The 19,695-nt window shown below is 39.7% G+C and overlaps 1 protein-coding gene across 7 annotated transcripts in view; it reads right to left on the bottom strand.

Moving 5' to 3' along the window:
* The window catches only part of nfic (nuclear factor I/C), a 468,411-nt gene that overhangs the window by 257,688 nt on the left and 191,028 nt on the right, over positions 1-19,695 (bottom strand). For 6 of the 7 annotated variants that reach the window (XM_039767143.1, XM_039767140.1, XM_039767145.1 and 3 more), the window contains one exon: positions 2,315-2,368. The exons of the other annotated variant lie outside the window; for it this stretch is intronic. In XM_039767143.1, the coding sequence (XP_039623077.1) occupies positions 2,315-2,368 (54 nt within the window). The remainder of the gene's footprint in view (positions 1-2,314; positions 2,369-19,695) is intronic. 7 annotated transcript variants of the gene reach the window in all.

Here is a 19,695-nt window from a genome sequence, read left to right as displayed (position 1 = left end):
CCTGCGTGGAGTTTGCATGTTCTCCCCATGTCTGAGTGGGTTTCCTCCCACAGTCCTTAGACATGCAGGTCAGGCGCATCGGTGATCCTAAATTGTCCCTTGCATGTGTGTGTGTGTGCCCTGCGGTGGGCTGGCGCCCTGCCCGGGGTTTGTTTCCTGCCTTGCACCCTGTGTTGGCTGGGATTGGCTCCAGCAGACCCCCGTGACCCTGTAGTTAGGATAAAGCGGGTTAGATAATGGATGGATGGATAATTCTAGTATTAAGTAGGAGTTTCAAGACCATTCTAGAAGTAAATAGGGTTTATAATTTAGCCCTTTTTGATGACAGTCTTAGCTGAAACAAAGGACAAGATGGTGCAAACCCTGCAGCAGCCACCTCTACCAGACTACCATACTTAAGCTAACAAATGAATCTAAGCAGCTGAAGTCGGAAGTGATGTCCTCATGGAAAAAGGCAAAGAACGGGCTCAGCCATTTCTCAAGAAACCACCTGAACCACCAGTGGACAGATGAACCAGTCTTCAAGGGATTTCATGGCACGAGGAACAGAAACAGTGGCTTCTTTCACTGGCCACAAACCAGTGCACAAACTTTCCTACTTACAGTATTAGTTGTAAATGTTAACAGTTATAACAGTTGTATCAGTTGTGTATCAGTTATCTGCTGTTTACTTCAGGTGACATGAAAGCTGCCAAACCCTGTGTAGTGGGAAGGATGGCACCAGACTACACACTGGGCGTCTTGAAGTTCAGGACCGGCCGGGATCAGAATGGAGAGAGGTTAGACAAGGAGTCATAGACACAAAAAGATGGTATTGCAAAAAAAAAAAACAAATAGTGGGTTTAATTTACAGGTGCACAAAAATAAAATGGGATCAGGTGGGCGATAACACAGTTCTCACCGCAACTGACAAACATAACACAAAAAGCAATGTCCCAATCAAAAATACTGAATAATATTTACAATGACTATTGCCAGTCCCCAGAGAATCAAAAACAATAAATGTAAATATACAAAAAATAAGTTGTAGTCTTCCTAAATAAAAAATGCGGTCAGGAAGATTCTATAGAAAACAAAGTCCTTCCAATGATCCCAAAAAATATTTACAAAAAGAAATAATTGGTGTATATACAAATAATACAAAACAAAATGCACCACAAACCCACATTGTATAAATTCTTCCATCAAAACTATCTTATAACTAGGAGATACAGTATCTATTGTATATACTGAATATTCAAAAAGAAAATCTATACAAAATAAATAAGGCACAAGCCGCTATGCTCGACATACTTTGAGATATAAGCTGCACCAAACGCACTCTCCCCACGACCGAGTCAGACCCCTGTAGGCAGGAAGTGTCGTTGATATTGGGGTGTGAAACTTCCAGCCAATCCTGGGTCAGATGCTGACACAGATGCGTTCTCGGTACGTGCCACTGCCAGCTCCTGCAAAGCCCGTGTTAAACAGCACCCACGATGGGCTTCAAGAGGACAAGCCGATCCGTTCTCTGGAGTTCCTATGGTAAATTGTCCTTTTGAAGTTTTACCTCAGGATCCCTTTCTCTGAAGTACTGCATGCTTTAAACTCAATGCTCCTCATTTCTTACTCTGCAGCAACAGGTGGCTATATAGACGCAGGATTTTTGACTTGCCAAAAGCAGAGTCCAGTAGGCCTTTCCTGGATGTGCGTCTACCCCACTGTCACCGTCACACAGCACAGTCCTGCCGGAGTGAAACTTAAAATATTCACAGAAATGCAAGCGTCTTTAATTGTCCTAAGTTTAAATCTTTTTCACACTAGTCTAAACACTTTTCTATTGAACTGGTAATGCCTGGCAAACGCATTACCACAAGGGATCTCTAAATGTTGTTCACTTTCTTTGAAATTTTGCGTGTTTGTTGTAAATATGACAAAGAATAAAACTAGCACTGTGGAGAACTTGGGACTGTTGGAGGGCTGGTAACCGAATCCTCCAGTGGTCAGTTAGCGGACCTCCCCTTGATCAAGTGCAGGCTTCAGCTCTAAAGCTTCAACAAAAGAAAGTCTTCATGGCCACCAACAGGATACTCTGACAGCGAGCTCATTCAGCCCCCAAAATTAACATTTACTCTATGACCCACCACAGATACACCACATGACCAGTAATAAAACTCAAGACACGCTCTTGTGTGCGGCTGCCTAAATCAAACAATGTCTGTTCATGATTGCCAGATTTCACAAAATTAAAGCAAAGCAAAAAAAAACAGCCCACCAATTAACATTTCTTGCTCTAAAATAAAAAAGAGTTTCAAGGAGGTCTTCAAATACTTACTGACAGACGTGAACTCACATCGTTGAAGACTGTAGCTTCTGCCACTTCTCTCCTCTGTTCATTAAAAACAAGGATAATCACAATCAATTACAATATTCCGGCTCAGTGTCATTTTTTTTCTTTTTTTTCAAACACAGTTAGTGATGCACAGGTTCACTGAAATAAGAAGAAACAGATGAAATGATGGCCGGCAAGGGATCTCCTTCACAAAACAAAAAACCGCAACATTTAAATGAGAGGTGCGGTTGGTTGGGTGTAGCAGCGAAAAAAAAAAAAAACCTCTGCTTCAAGCGGTCAGCTGACAACATCCATGATATGTCAGATGTTAATTAAGCTCTAGGCCTTGGCAACCTGTCTGATGGAGAAAAAAAAGAGCAAAACGAACCTTGGACAAAGGAGGTAAGCTTGGAAGAAATGTGACATTCTGAGACATTGTGTCAAATACACTTGAAATGGTCCAAGACTTTCATTATATTATTGGGTACTAGATAGACCCCAGGGGAAAAATGCAGCATAAAAAACAACTCTACAACAAAATTGGCATATAAACTACATATAAAGATGTCTAATAATAATAATAAAAATAATAATAATAATACATTTTATTACTATAGTCATTTGTACAATATATTTGAATTGTAAAGGGCATCAGTGGTCTCACAATTTCAAATGCTAATAACTAATACAAAGTGTGATAGAGGCAAACAATTCACCTGTTGATGCACTTTCTGATTCTCCATATTGCATTACATAGTCATAGAAATGTGACAACTGTTCCAGCAGCACCCAGTGCAAGGTGAACCAACCTTAGCCAGGATGCCAGTTTATGGCAGGGCTTACTCACACACACATCCACCTCACTCCAGTGAATCAGCCCTGATGGAAATAAAGGCACCTGAAGAAACCCTGCATGGACACTTGGGTGGGAGCTGGAAATGAATAAACTTGGCACAAGCAGTTCATGCCCAAGTCCTCCAAGCTGTGAGGAAACTGTCCTAACTGCAGTGCCACCATAACAATGTACTTACTCCAGATTAATGGGTGACAACAGAAGTTACCTCTTCTACATGGCTGAGCATTGGTGCTAATTTAACAAACAGGAACTCCAAATTGCCAAGGAAAATGCCTGCTAAGATCAGTGGCACTGACTTCACTTCTTTAGTGATAAAATAGATGATACAGCAGCAGCTGGAGAAATGTAAAGCAGGCTGCCTGCCATTAGACTCTGGAGGAGTGAAAACTACAGTGATGAATCAGGCGTCACTATCCGGCAGTCTGATGTTCCAATCTGTGGTTGGCAGATGCCAGGAGAACCCTAACCTTCTGGACTGCCTAGTGCCTACTGTAAAGTCATATCATGGAGGCGATATGAGGGTGACAAACCCCATCTGTCTGTGTGTGAATGTCTAAAACAAAGCCTGCGTCCTGATTCTTAGACACAGCCAACAGAAAGCTCAGTAGCTGCCCTGGCAGCATCTCCACTGACTGGCACAGACTTGTTAGGGCTGAGCGACAAGACGTCACATGAATATAATGGTAATTTAACACATTTTTTAAACAATTTTAGTTCAAAAATGCCACTTTTTTCTAACAGAGTGTAGTTGTTGTGGCACCCAGATATTTAAAACATGTCTCATACGAGATATGCTGAACCATTTAAAACATAAAGCTGCACACACCTCACCTCGGTGGTGTAATTCATGGCACTACAAACTATAATGAATATTTAACACTGTGTCACATGGCTTAATCTTGGGTTGGGAAGGTTGAGAAACACACACACATATATGGAACATTTGAACACACTTCACAATGTACATTTTAAAGTCAATATTGATGAAAAGCAATTAAACATGTATCTTACGTTTTATAAATTTTCAACAATTATGTTGAACTGTTTCAAGTTATTTCCAATTTTCGATTTGATGCTTGGTATAACGTACAACCCTGTTTTAGAACAACATTGGACACTGCATAAAAAATGTAAATGAAAACAGAATATGACTATTTGTAAATCATCTAAATCGTGTATTTACTTGACAATTTTAGAACCTATCAAATGTTGAAACTGAGAAATATAACCTTTTTATGAGAGATGTATGCTAGTTTTAAATTTGAAATTGAAAAAAAAAGTTAGGACATGGCCTGCTCACCACTGTGTTGCATCTCCTCATCTTTTAACAATGGTCTATAAACGTTTCTGAACTGAGGAGATCAATGTCTGAAAGTGAAACATCATCCCATTTTTGCCCAGTGTAAGATTTCAGCTGCTTAACAGTTTGGGGTCTCCTTGGTTGAATTTTTCATTTTATAATGCGTCAAACATTTTCAATGGGTGACAGGTCTGGACTTCCGGAAAGCCATTTTTGCACTCCAACCTGGACGGAAGGTTTAGCTTCCAACAGGACCCAGCATAAGACAACACAGGAGAGACTCAGGGTCAACTCTGTGAATTCTCTTGAGAGGCCCACACAGAGCTTGGACTTGAATCCAATCGAACATCTCTGGAGAAACCTGAAAAACAGCTGTCTATTATCCAATGTGGCAGAGTTTGAATGGCAGAAAAGCCCCAGTTTCAGGTGTATGTGTGAAGCTTGTCACGTCAAACCAAGACAACTCCAGCAAGGAGTCTTTGCCAAAGTGGCTTCAATTAGGAAATGATTAACAGGTATGGGTACTTGTGTCAATGGGATGGTTCAGTGTTTTATTTCGAATAAACTTGCAAAAATTCCTAAATATATATTGTGGATAGGTCAAGAACTCTTGTATACAGTATATATTTTGTCCACTTGTGGCTAATATCCAACAAAAAGCTAGAGAGGGCTAGTTAGCTTAGATAGATAGATAGATAGATAGATAGATAGATAGATAGATAGATAGATAGATAGATAGATAGATAGATAGATAGATAGATAGACCCTCCATTTCCTCGGACAACCACAATAGGCTCATATATCTACTGTAAACACGAATATGCCACACATGTCCGGTAGTTTTCATTTTACTTTTCTGCTTTAGCACATTTCTTTGACACACACTGAAATGTTCCACTGACTGGGGCCTAACTGTAACTAGAATATTGTAAAATGCAATCAGCAGATCATTATCTTGTATAAATAAGTATTATTAAAATGTGGCCAGGCGTGATATGAAGGTAATCACCTTTTAAACAGAAAAGGAATGTGCAGGGAGATAAGCAGGAGAGCGTTGCATCATTTCTAATTGCTGTTGGTCTTATGTATTTTTTCGGTCCTTTTCTCAATATATTGCATATTTTTTATTTCAAGTTTGTTAATGTCATTTGTATGCTACACCTTCGAAGTGATGCACTGTTACAGGCCATAATAATACTTAATTGACCCATCTCCACGGTGAGTAGGCACACTGCCATTGCAGCTATGCAGCACTACTGTGAAAGCAGACACTTTTCCTGAAGCACATGTCCAGTATATGAGGCACATGTTGCACACACATTTGCATGCATAACAAATCCAAAATCATTAAGCAGGTGAATTAAGGGACAGGAGAATGTGGTGCTTTTCATTTCAAGATCTTCTTTAAATAGTTAGCAACTACACAAATAAACGGAGTTCAAGCCAGAAATCCAGCCCAAGAAAGAAGCTAAAGATGCCCACTGCTAACTGGGCCAAGGTGATAAAAAGTAGGAAGAGGATTTGCAGCTAAGTATACTTGATTGACTGTTTAATATATTCAAGTGATAAGTTGCATCTTCAAGAACCAAAAATAAACAGAAATGCAAAATAGAAAGCTTGAAGCACACTGGAAATGACTGAAAAGTTTATGTTGACAACACACCTTTTGGGAGAACCAAAAATTCCAGTTACTAAAACTGATAAAACCCAAGGTTCTTCCAAACAGAGCACAGAAATTCCTCTCAGACTCACTAATGCCATCGATGTAGATTTGCACTGCGATCAAAATCCCTGCAGGTAGCTGGCAAATGTCTGGAATGATTTGAAACAAATGACTTCAAGAGGCTAAAGTCGGGGTGTACAACGTCAGACAAGGCAGAGTTTGATGCCTGCTACTGAATGGCAATCAGCAGCCCCTTGACAAACTCCTTCTTTATCTCTTCCTACATTTGAAAAGAACTTCAGAAAGGTGAGTGTTGACTTTCTTTAAAGTATCAGTGTGGAGCTGCCTTGTTTTTTTTAAGTTGACAAGACAGCATTGCCTTTGTTCTCTTTAATGCTTATCACTTGTTAGCTATAAAAGGCAGATTACTTGTCCAGGTGAAAGTAAACTTTGTTTCTCTACATCTGGAAACTGCCACAGAAAGACAGACTTTCACTTGAATTGCAGTCGGCTGTTCATGAAAGCCAATGAGCCACCACAAACCACTTTGTGCTCCATTTTTAGCTCCACTGCAAAGTGCTATTAAAAAGTGTAGATGTAATGGAGTCTACTAACACGTGGAATTTCATTCTGTTATCGCTGTTACTTTTGATTATGACTCATTGTTACAAAACTATTTAAAAAAACGTAAATGGAACAACTGACTCTTGGATGAAGTAAATAAAAATGTGAAATGCTCCAACTTTCATATCCATTAACTTAGTCACTGCATACAGCTGAATGTTACGCCACTCTTACATTGTTGAACTGTGGAGCAGCAAAAGACAGAAAATCTTGGCAGATCGGGGAGTTCTGAGCATCCAGATTTACTAACATTATATTGAAGAACTAGGGGGACCAAGTCCCCCCTGGCACCTTTGGCACCCAACCCCCAGTTGCGGCCAGAATATTAGTAAAATCTGTAAATGTACAAAAGAAAAATGATTATTTATTCTATAAACATGCAAAAGAAAAAATCATGAAATGAGAATAAAATATTTATTCTCTTACCGACTGGAGTATTCCTATTAAACTGAGGTCACTATGCTCGATGAGTATTTATAAGAGACTAAATAAATGATCCATTTGTTTTAACTGACATTCTTATAGATAAAAAAAAAATTTTAAAAACAGGACTCATTTAAATAACAGGAAAAATCACTAAGGTGGTATGCAATGGGTCATCGTAACTCGACCTTCTTGATATTTTAGTTTATAATTTAAAAATGGAATAAAAATCTGAAAATCAAAGAACATCACATTAAAGTTCAATAAATTCTGAAAAGAATGATACCAACTGCGGTGGGCTGGCGCTCTGCCCGGGGTTTGTTTCCTGCCTTGCACCCTATGTTGGCTGTGATTGGCTCCAGCAGACCCCCGTGACCCTGTAGTTAGGATATAGCGGGTTGGATAATGGAGGGTTGGTTGGATGGAATGATACCAAACATATAATATGCAGGTTTTAAAAGAAGCCCAGTTTAAAGCATGACAAAAAATATGACATAAAAACGTCACATAAAATCGTTGCACTTTTAGGCATGGGTTTATATATATATATATATATATATATATATATATATATATATATATATATATATATATATATATATATATATATATATATATATATATATATATATATATAGAGTAAATTTGGGGTTGGGGGGGTATGATGGTGTGGGTGCCCCCCACAGAGTTTTTCAGCATTAGTATTCACTAACATTATATCAGAGGTCCTCGAGTGTCGCTCACCCAGATTTACCAACCCAAGATCGGAGAGCTTTCCTTGGTTTTTCCAACATGGAGGAGATTTAATAACAGATCAGAGGTGCGCGTCCTCGTGTAAGGTTGATCATCCAGGTTTACAAACATTACAGGAGACAGATGGGGGAGTGGAGGATCCCCTCAAAGGTTCAAAAGTCCAGACACAATACTGTTTTGACTGAAATGTGATCTTAAAATTGTTTACATTGGCTAACAGATATAACCAGGCAATTCACTTATGGGATTTCCACGGACAAGGAAAAAAAGGTGAGAAACACTACAATAAAGGCTGATGGAAAGTGCTGTCCTTCATAGTACACTGTATGCACCGTGTGTTGGTGAGTTCTCCTCGAATTGTTTACTAGCTGTGCTACATTAACGTTTGAAGTGCAACATGCAATGCCTTTGTCTCTGTCATTTGAAATGGGATTTAAATAAATGTGAAAAATGAAATCTGAGTTTGACTTTTGAAAAAATGATTTTAATAGAACTGGTACGGTTGATGGGGTGAAAGGCATGATCTTGTAAAACTCTTCTAAGTGCATAACTTTCTGGCTGTCATAAGTTCTCCATGTCCCTTATCCTGAACAGGGTCTATCCCAACAAGCAGTGGGCGCAAAGCAGGAAGGATTCCTGGACAGAATGCCAGTCCATTGACAATACTAACTTAATTTCCTTAATGTTTTCCTTTGTGATTTCACAATTGTGCCGTTTGTCACTCTTTGGGCAGATTACAAATTCTTTACCTTGACGCCCACGAAGTAAAGACAGGAAGAGAGTGAGTGGGAGTGCAGAGAGATATGAGGAGACAAAGAGGATGGTAGGAATGGAAGACATCAGCCATTTGACAGCTGAATAAAAAAACAACAAAAAAGATCACCCCTAACAAAATCCGGTCATGGCCACCTCCAGCTATTTACAGCATTTTTAAATACGTTCTTAAAGAAAGCAACTTTTGCCATTACTTCCATGGGCCACAAATGGAGTTTCAGGCTCGGCCTTGACAGCAAGTGGGCTTGTTCTACCCAGTGACTTAAGGCTGCCTCTCGCTGGCTGTCATCCCACCGCTGAGGGACGGCCATTTTGTTTATCCCGGAAATGGTGTCGTGCAGCTTGGCACCACTTGTTTGTGTTTTATATGTAGGACCTGCTGTCAGTTCAACATTTGCTGCTTCTTCTTTAACTTTAAATGTTGTACTCATCAGGCTAACTGAAGCCTTTCAGTGCCTGAAGTTTGGCTTTGTCTTTTCTCTTTGGTGCCATTAAGAGTACTTTAAAAAGACAGTTCTGCTTATGACTACAGGACTGGACGTCAAATGGGGTGTTCTAAATATGGCAAAAAAAAAAAAAAATTGCACAGCAGGTACCATGGACTTCAATTAAGCACTTTACTGCTTAGGAAAAGATCACATCCATTTACGTTTGATATGGCTCTTTAAACCATTACTTGGCTCAGAGCAGAGCAGGTCATCAAAGTGCAGATACTGGAAAGACAAATGTGAAATCTCGAAACCCCCAAGACATGCCTACTTTCTAAAGCACTAATGTGAACAAAGCACCCCCCTTCAAATTCATTGACTGCTGGATGATGAACAAAGAGGAGCTGGAGCTTGGCTGGAAATTTCACTGAAGGTGAAGCAGCCAGCACTCAATAAGCAGACATTCAAACTGGCTTAAGAATATGTTCCTTTATTTTGATGTTTTTAAAACATTGTTGGCAATGATGTCAGGTGGGCCCTGCCTCCTGGGGCTTCACCCACAAAGGTCAAGAAACAGCAGAACATTCAAAATTTTAAAGAGACAGAACACAGTTATAGAACTGCAAACTAAGACAAGAGGAAAAAACAAATACATGAAAAATGATAACTCAAAATTAACAAAACCAACAATGAAACATAAATTACACACAAATTCAAGTTGATACAAAACAGTAAGCACTGTGTTTGGAATTCCTTGATTATTATTTGTTTGGTTTTTGTTTTTTTTTTGCTTTAGGTCTTTAATTACCAATTTTTGATTTGCAACTTTGCCAATATTTTTATTTATTTTTTTCTTTTTGGCTTATTTAAATAAAGTCTTTGAATTTGACCCAGCCACAGAGGATGCACAAACCATTGTGTTTTTTCATGCCGGTCCCAAGCCCGGATAAATGGGGAGGGTTACGTCAGGAAGGGCATCCGGTATAAAATTTTGCCAAATCCATATGCGGACAGATGATCCGCTGTGGCAACCCCTTACGGGAGCTGCCAAAAGAGGAAGAAATAAAATCTTTGAATTTAATGAACACATTTTTGTCTTTTTCGTTTCACACTAGAGTTACGACTATCATCTCCTTTAAAAGTTAACATACAAAGATGCCCTTCTAGTCTGTCACCCCATATTGGGTATGTGTCGGCCATGAAAGCCTGCCTTTCAAGTTTGGGGTCTGGAATGAGGCCTGTTTTTGAGGCACACATCAGAGTGTCCTGGTCTTTTTTTGATGTCTCTCACCCCTTTTCCCTATCTTGTGTGATGTTAATCATGACATTAGGATCATGATAAGAGATAATTACAGAGAAGCATTCTTTTGGACACATTCTAATGCTGATCCGAGACTAGGTACCTACAATACAGCCAGGCTACACTCTTCTGTTATGTAATCCAGTATGCATACTGAAGGTTAGAGGATCACATTGTGGCCACCATGAAACTACCACACATCATCAAATCAGCACCTTACTAAAACTGGCAGCTTCCATTCTTTTCACACTACGACTTCTGTGTCCGGCAGGTAGTGCATGCTCCCTGGTAATGTGTTCTGTTTAGAAAAGCAAGTCATAGCTTGAACCTTCAGTAACTATGACGGAGATACAAGACAAGAACACTACGGTACAAAAGGAAAGATATATATGTATATTTAACTCGCTCTAATGCAGCATTCACACTTAATATACATTTTACTATATATGGCCAAAGAGGAGACACTGGAACAGTGCAATTGTTGCTTGGTTTTTCAGTGGGGATCGCTGACGATTGCAGCTGCGTTTCATTGGCGTGTGGGAGTCCATCTGTAAGAAGAATGCCTCCTTCGCTCTACTGAATGGAACTTCAATTGTCACTGACCCCAAGGGGAGAACCAAACAATGATTGCACTGTTCCAAAGCAAATGGAAAGTAAAGCTTCAATTTAGTGCACACTTTTTTTACAGCAAATTAAGTGTACTGGGCACTGTCCACTATCTGATTCTTTTGAGTTGAAACTGAATCACCACCTGAGAACCAGTTGCACAATCCTTGTTCATTTGACTCACGAACGAATCATTACCAGAAAACCAGTTGAACGATTCTCGTTCATTTGATTTATGAACGAGTCACCACTTGAGAACCAGTTCCCTGATTCTCCTTCGACTGATTTGTGAACAAATCATTACAGGAAAACCTGTTGCATGATTCTTGATAATTGGATTCATTAACAAATTATTACCCGAGAACTAGTTGTATGATTCACGTTCATTTGATTTGTAAATAAATCACCATCCGAGAAGCAGTAGCTCGATTCTTGCTCATCTGAATCGTGAATGATTCTCATTCACTTGTGATTCTGTAATGCAACGTCTTAGATAGATAGATAGATAGATAGATAGATAGATAGATAGATAGATAGATAGATAGATAGATAGATAGATAGATAGATAGATAGATAGATAGATAGATAGATAGATAGATAGATAGATAGATAGATAGATAGATAGATAGATAGATACTTTATTAATCCCAAGGGAAAATTCACATACTCCAGCAGCAGCATACTAATAAAAAAGAAAAAAAATTAAATTAAAGAGTGATAACAATGCAGGTATCACAGACAATAACTTTGTATAATGTTAACGTTTACCCCCCAAGTCACATAGTGTGGGGTCTCCTCAGTCTGTCACTGGAGCTGCTCCTCTGTCTGGAGATGATCCTGTTCAGTGGATTCTCCATGATTGACAGGAATCTGCTCAGCGCCCATCGCTCTGCCACGGATGTCAAACTGTCCAGCTCTAAATGAGCTGTTATGTTTTATGTAGTGAAACAGGGCAAAATCACATGAAATATCCTAATGTAAAGAATGTAACTATATTTAAATACATACACATTTACAAAATCATTTTTGAATAATTAAAGTATATACTGCATTTGCAATGTAGACTTTATGCATGCGCCAGTGTCTAATCCAAAAAATGAATCAATTGAATCAAAAAAATCGACACCCTTAAACTGGTAGATTAAAAGTATTGATGTGTTAAGTTTCAGCCAAGTATTTCTTCCAGCTTTGGTTTTTAATTCCTTTTGTATGCCGTTGCTGTTTAGGTTGACTTTTGTTAATGTTAATATTGTTATTGATGTTTATTATTTGTCTAATTTTCTATTGTTTGTCAGTATTGCTGACCACTTCATGTTGATTTGTCTATGTATTTTTTGGGGTCATCTGTCTCTCTCCCATTTGGAATTGCCCCCAGTCCTATAAAGGCTGGGGAGTCCAACTGTCTAACATGGTTCATTTCAATGTGTTAACTGTGTTGGTGAGTTCTTTCAATTATATTAACTATTATTGGCTTTTCTAGATTTCTGGTCATTTTGCTCTGTTATTTTGACCTCTCTACTGGATTGTGTTATTGCATAGAAGATGCCTATTTTACGCCACCCTTTTGTGTCTTTGCACTCCTTGGAAAGAAAAGCATTCTTGATTAACAAATCATTTAATTTTAAAGATTCATTGTTTGTTCTTTCATGACTAGTTCTTTGAAGGCCTTACACCACTACAGTGTTCCCAGAGCAGGAATATGAATCAGAACGTCCATCACTAGCCATCTCATCCACCAGAATATAAAGGTGGTAGGTGGTCTCTCAGGTGTAACGTCATGGTGGCCCCGCCTCTTGAGGCTACACCCTCAGAACACATGGAATATTTATAAACTTAAAGACACTATGCAAATATTATTTAATAAACAATCCATACAGAAAAACAAGGCATAAAAACTTGAAAAATAATAATTAAAAAAAAAAAACATAAGTCAAGGAATAAAACCAGGCTGAAACTTAACACATATGACTGAGGATCTTTCATGTTCCCTCAACACCACCTATCTTGTTAGGAAGCACTTCACCTTTGAAGGGTCTCTGCAGATGCCCACTGAATGTGGAGAACATGTTGAGTAGCTGCCTCCAAAATGTGGCACGGTAGCTGAACTGTGGCAGACCACAATGCCTTGCAGCAGGTGGTTACAACAGACCAGTTGATCATGCAGCCCACACCCTCATCCATGCAGAATACTTCTTAAAAAATTTGCCTGTAGAAACAATAAACCCCTGTAACCAACTGCCACCCTATAAACAACAGTTTGGCATCTGACATAGTGCCAGCGGCCTCACCAACTCTTTTATTGCCGGGCCGTTAAACTGTCAACTGCCATTCAGTTGTCTGCTTTGTCTATGGCCAAGAATCCATTATGTAAGCATCTGCACTACTGATTTAATATTGCTGACCAATCACAGGTCAGTCACTCGCATTAACCAGTTCACTGAGTACGCCGTCTGATCCATGTTTCATGTCTATATCTGATGTTTGTTCATTTATATGTTTTTATTTCGATATGGTTACATATTTATTGATTTTATTATCTCTGAGTTGTTTAATTGGCAGCAAAACCAATGAGGCTGCTCAGAAATTTCAGAAGTAAAATGTGGATGTATCTATGGTACATTGCAGGCGATGCTACTGAGAAGGTCAGCATTTCTACATTCTTAGTCTGCTTGCTTTGTGCCGACATAGGAGATGTTTTGTTACTTTGTTTCAATTTCCAGTTTATTAGGTTTGCGTTTCACACAGAAAACCAATGCCCTGCGGGTGTGTCGTGGACTTCATTAATTAGGCAGAAACACATTTTATTCCCGGAGAAAACGTCCTAAAGTTTTAACAATAGCTGTGCTTGTGCTACAGCACATTTGAAATGATTATGTGGTTTGCTTACCAAGTCTTTTATCTGGTAACTAGAGGAGAACATGAAAACACTTTACACACAGCCGAAAGGGCAAATTTCATCTTAAAACTCTAAGAGAAGCACTGATGACAGCATACAGCGATATGGCTTCATTTCCTTTAGACACTTGGACGCATTGGACTGTCATGCATTTGTATGACAGAATCTCGATTAAGGTATGTGATAACCCACCGAGGCATGAGGGGGCGCTGTTGCTAACATTCTCTTCTCCTTCTCCCTGAACCTCCAGGAAACCATCCAATGAGGGCACTTAGCCCCGCCCCTTCCAGTTTGTCCGCTATAAGAAGCCTGGCTGCCCAGAAGGAGGTGTCTTTTGCGATTAGAGACACCCACCGGATGGAGCTCCAGTAAAACGTCCCTCATTTCTGTGGCTGAAAGCTGAATACTTTTGTTATTATTTCGCCCAACGGTTGGTTGTACAAACCAAATACCAGGAGGAAGGCTTTTTGTTGGATTTTGGTCAATTAAATGGGACGACCCAGTTGTGGTTCCAAGTTTTAACTCTTTCTGCCACCTGTCTATCCTGCACCGGCCACAGAGACAAACTTAGTTTCACTACACGATGTTCTGTATTTATTCTCAAACAGACTGAATGTCACCTCTGTTTAGGTTATCTTAAATCACCTGTCCACCAGCTTTAGGGCAGTAAATATTTGTTAATAATGTACACTTGATTCACGTTTAACATGTAGTATCAGAGTTAATGGGACACCAGTGTCCACATTGTGCTAGAAGTGGGATTGCATTGAGAAGACCCCCCACCTGTGTATGTGTGTCACTCATGCAGTGTAACTTTATGGAGTTTAATCGTCAGTCACAAAAGGCAATCATTTCTCTCCATTTCTGTAAGTAGTGTATGTGGTGATCTTCCCAATCACAAGTGAACCAAAATCTTTTTTTCTTTTTTTGTGCCGTGGTCAACTGCTATCCGATCCGATTGTGATAGAAGAAGAGACGCTCTGAGGATGAATGAGGTCGGATGAATCTGATTGACTGGTACGAAATGTTTTCATGCAAACTTGTAAGTATGTGTGGATTGATTTTTACAGGTAGAAATTCCACAGTGCACAGTGTTTCCTGTAGTTAGATTGATCCCATGTCAGATCATACTCACACCTCATGCTAATCACTCCACAGTTTGCTTGGTACTGAACAGAGTCCACCATTTCCAAAAATGCATCACTGTGGTTTGAATGGCGTGTTCATGTCTACCCAAACAAACTGGACAACTCGCTTCAGAGTTAAAAAATAACAACCTAGGTGTGAAAACTGGGGCTGGGGGCGTGGTCGGTTCATCCCCTTAGAAAATCGCTTCTGATCCTTGTCTCTTGTCCCCCTCAGAGAATCACAGACTTGGGCTATGGCGAAAAAAAGACATTTGCTTAAGCTGCCCACAGCAACCAATCACGAGGCATTTCACAAACCACTCCCAACCCTCTAAAAGTCAGTACTATTGTGATTCATGACTCGCCACAACCCAAAGTTAGACAACACTGGGTTACGAAATGGAGCTCACACCTCCTTCCAGCTACCTCAAAGAAACAGAAAGTACAGCGGATGCAAAATTAAAGCCTGTAAGAAACTCAGATTGAGAAACTTTGAGAGATCCACCAGGTAGTGGTCCTCTGTATTACTTCAAACAGAATATGTCATGAAACCATTTGTTAAATTCCTTACAAGTTACCTCTCATTTCTCTTTCTGTGAGAACGCGTCTCACATACCACTGAAATATCACAGCAGATCATTCAAGAATTAGGGACAGAAGTTTGATCCCAGAGAGCCATATAAAAGAAAAGCAGCTTCTTGCTTAATACTCCTCATGTAAAAGTGCAGGAGCTGAGAGATGAGATTATCTCCTTAAAGATGCAATTAGGACCGGTAATTGAATCATCAGTTGGCATCACAGCTAATTAATTAAGCAATCTCTCTGGAAATGATGTGGAGATTCTGCGCATGTCTCTCTTAACGAGAACATTCTCACCTTCTCATTTTATGTTAGTAATTGAAGGGAAGTGTGAAACTGCCTGCTCATCTCCCAGAAGATGAAAGCACTCATGTTTGAGGTGAAAAGAAAATGAACAACACACTAGTAGCTGGACGGAGGATACATGATCACATGGTTAGACACCAGAGTGATTGGACAGGTGCAGGTCCAATCATTCTTCTCTGCTGCAATGCCTGCCACTATGGCAAACAAACAATTCAAAAAAAGTGGTAAGGTAGTTGCACATTTCCAAATGAAGATCTAAAATTTGTGAGGTAATAGTGATAAATGCTGCTTTAGTGAAGTCAGAAACAGACAAAGCAGCATTTGGGGGTGAAGGCCTAGTGGCCTGCCTGTGCTCAGTGGAAGAGTCACTGCCAAACTTGGCACAAATTGAACCTTTGCACTGTCCTGGAGGGGCAGAATGTCTCAGTATGCTTATTTTAAATTTAAGGGAACAGCAAGATCATTCATTACAATTCTTAGAAGTAGTAATAATAGTAGTTGTGGTTATTATACTATCATGGGTGCGGAGTTGAGTGAAATTGTTACTTGTGTGCCCAGGCGGCACACATGAGGCCTCTTAATACCAACTGAGCATCATTTAAATGCCACAGTGGTCACAGTGGCTCACTGTGCGCTTCATTCCTTTATGGGCACAGTGTACCCTTTTCGCGAATGGATAATGTGCCATGTCACAAAGCTGCCTCCACCAATGCAACAGGGACAGTATACTCCAATGTCCGGCACAGTCCCCAAATCTCACTCTTAAAAGAGCACTTTTATGATGAATTGGAATGGACATTTCACAGCTGAAACACCTCCAGGAGCTGTGTGGTACTATCAAATCACTGTGGAGCAAAATTCCTAAGGTATGTTCCCAGCAAGTTGTTGAATCCATAAATAAGAAGAAGAATTCAGGCTGTTTTTGAGGTGAATTGGAAGTTGGGTGGCTAACATAACTGCATCCAGAACAGCCCGAATAGTGGGTAGTCTATAGGGGTTTACTACCCGCTACTAAATAGTACAGTGGGGTTGGGACTAAAATTTTGACTTTGGTTATTGATACAAGCTATCAATACCCAAATGGTGCCAAAGCAAATCATGGATAACTCCCCGTATTCCATCTGCCCGCAAAAACGAGCACCTTACTTGTATGCCACACTCCTCAAAAGTATTGACAGGGGTATTGCCCATGGAGTCTCCAGTACATTTACATAGATACACACTTTTAAAGAGCGGGGAGGTAGGTCCCACTTGCTGATTGGAGCAAATTATAATACATACTGTCACGTGTTCTTGGGAGACAACTTTGGGGCTTCATAGGTTGTAATCCAACCCTGAGTAAAGTGATGGTGCTGTCTCATAACACCTCTCCTTTCCTTCCCTCTGCCTATATATCTAGGTCTCATGACATCACTTCTGGTCCTGAGGCTCCTGAGCCCACCCATTCCCCCTCATCGTCTTCATAACTGGCATCACTACCATCTTACTTCAGTCTGCTCATAGATTCACGTCTGCAAAGACTTTACTCATTATACAGTACTAATGAAACCGTGTTTGTTAGTTTGCCAGAGTGTGTCCCAAACCTTTGTCTTTGTTCAATGCTTCATTTACAATATATAACATCAAAGAGTTAGTGGTCCAATCAGGCGTTGGAAAACTATGATTTACTTTTCTTCATTCACCCACCTGCATCTTCCACCATACAAACGCGAAAAACAAAGGGAGGTTCTTCCGTGGAGTCTCCAGACCATTTATGTTAACAAAAACTGGAAAGTGGTGGTGGTGGAGGGGTGTCCTCCTTTCTGATTCGAGTAAAATTAGATGTTATACATATACTGAATCAAAGAGCAGATCTGATGCCAGTTTTAAACCGTGGAGCATGAGGTGCTTGAGAACTTGCATTTACTTCTGGTGCCAAAATGAACAAAATGTTGGTACCATTCCACTGTAGAAATTGCTTTTTTTTGTATTTTTGGTACTGGAATACCATGGCACTCTACTAGATACATGGACCAAATAAACTAGAGCGGGGTCGCCTGTTACTCTCCATTAAGAGACTGCTCCCAACCATTTAAAGGATCATATGAAGTGTAGTATGAGTATGCACTTTGGAGGTGGACGAGTTCGAATTGCTATTTCTGTCTCTGGTTTGTGGTTTACCTGTGCTCTTATTTCTTAGATTATGAGTTAAAAAGTATGGATTGGACTTGTTTGCTGTGTGTTAATTTTTAGGCAAATCCTTTTGCCTACTTTTTGATTTTATTTTTTGAGTATTTTGTTCTTTTTGTTACTTTTGTTAATATTCTTTTTTCATATTTTCAGTTGCTTTGTTTTGTACTCGATAGGGGTTGACGGTAATCCCCTCCCTTTTGGGACATTTTGGGTGTATTTTGGGATAATTCAAAGTATACATTTGAACTTTAAGAGTTAAGAAAATTTTAGCCTAGTGTAAGCCAAAGCCACCCACTCAAGTGGAAGCTAGGCTCCCTTTCAGAGCACACACTCTGGGCTGGCTGGTTGGAGTCAAGCTTGCTTCCCTGACTATCCACACACCACTTTGGCTGTTTAGGAGAAGTGGAGCAGAACATGGAGAGTCTAAATGATCATTCATCAAGCCCACAATATTGTGAAATCCTGCCACCAAACATGTTTCTAAGAAGCATATGTTGTACTTATGGTGCAGGGCGACAGTTCTTTGTAACAACTGAATCAGAAGAAAACAGTGAGAAAAAAGCCACAATAATGCACACAATTGGGTCAAAACAAAAGACGTGAATTGTAGTTAGGGACTGAAAAGATTCTGAAACAAGGACCCTTTCAGAAGAACAAACAAACAGAGCACCAAGTCTTTTTAATGAAGCCAAACTTGGACAACCAGAAAGTCCAAAGGGATGATCTTTATACCCCTTGACCTGTGATGTCATGCTGTCTGTGACCCCTGATGTCACCCGTAACAAGCACATAGCAACCATCAGCAGTAACAAGCAAACACATTTGCAGCAATATAAACATAAATGAAAACTCTTTCCCATGAAAAGAACTGCTAAACAAAAATAGAGAGCACACATTAATTGAAAACAAAAGCAACTAATGAAGAGGCATGTTCTCTTAATCACAAACTCGCTCAGCGCTCAGGAGTGTCCATTTTAATTAAAGGACAAAACAAAAGATTCTCGTTAAATGAGCTTCTCTTTTAATCTCTGTTGAGGACATGTCTGTATTTTCTTCTACTTCAAGTTCAGCCAGACAAGGCATACTTCTGCTGTTCCCCTCCATGCACAGGACAACTCCTCAGATCCCCTTTTCTCAGTTTATTATTCCACTTTCTTTAATATTAAGTCTGATTCATACTTCTGCATCGATCCTACATTATAGCTTGCATAGCCTACAGCATAGTTTGATGCGCACCTCTGCAAAAATGTGACCAAGCATTGCATTGATGCAAACTCTACAAAGACCCTCAAGACTCTGGTTGCCGATTTTATTAATAATGTATTTCCTGAAATGTGCTTCCATTCATCTTCCATTGTTTGGAACTCTGCGAATGTATGAAAAAGTGGTATGTTTGCCTACAGAAGAAAATATGCAGTAAGAAGAGTGGGGATCCTGAAGGGCAATAACTGCCTGCATTTGAATGGGTCATTTGCTTTTCTTGCGTACAACAAACACTGTCAACTAAAGTTCAGGCTTGTGCCTGCGGCATGGTGTGATGCAGAAGTATTAGCTGCTTTTGATGGTGTAGTCTATAC

The sequence above is a fragment of the Polypterus senegalus genome, chromosome 10, assembly GCF_016835505.1.
Source record: "Polypterus senegalus isolate Bchr_013 chromosome 10, ASM1683550v1, whole genome shotgun sequence".
Classification (NCBI taxonomy): domain Eukaryota; kingdom Metazoa; phylum Chordata; class Cladistia; order Polypteriformes; family Polypteridae; genus Polypterus; species Polypterus senegalus.
The sequence above is the reverse complement of the archived record's forward strand: the minus strand, read 5'-3'. Positions and strand labels throughout refer to the sequence as shown.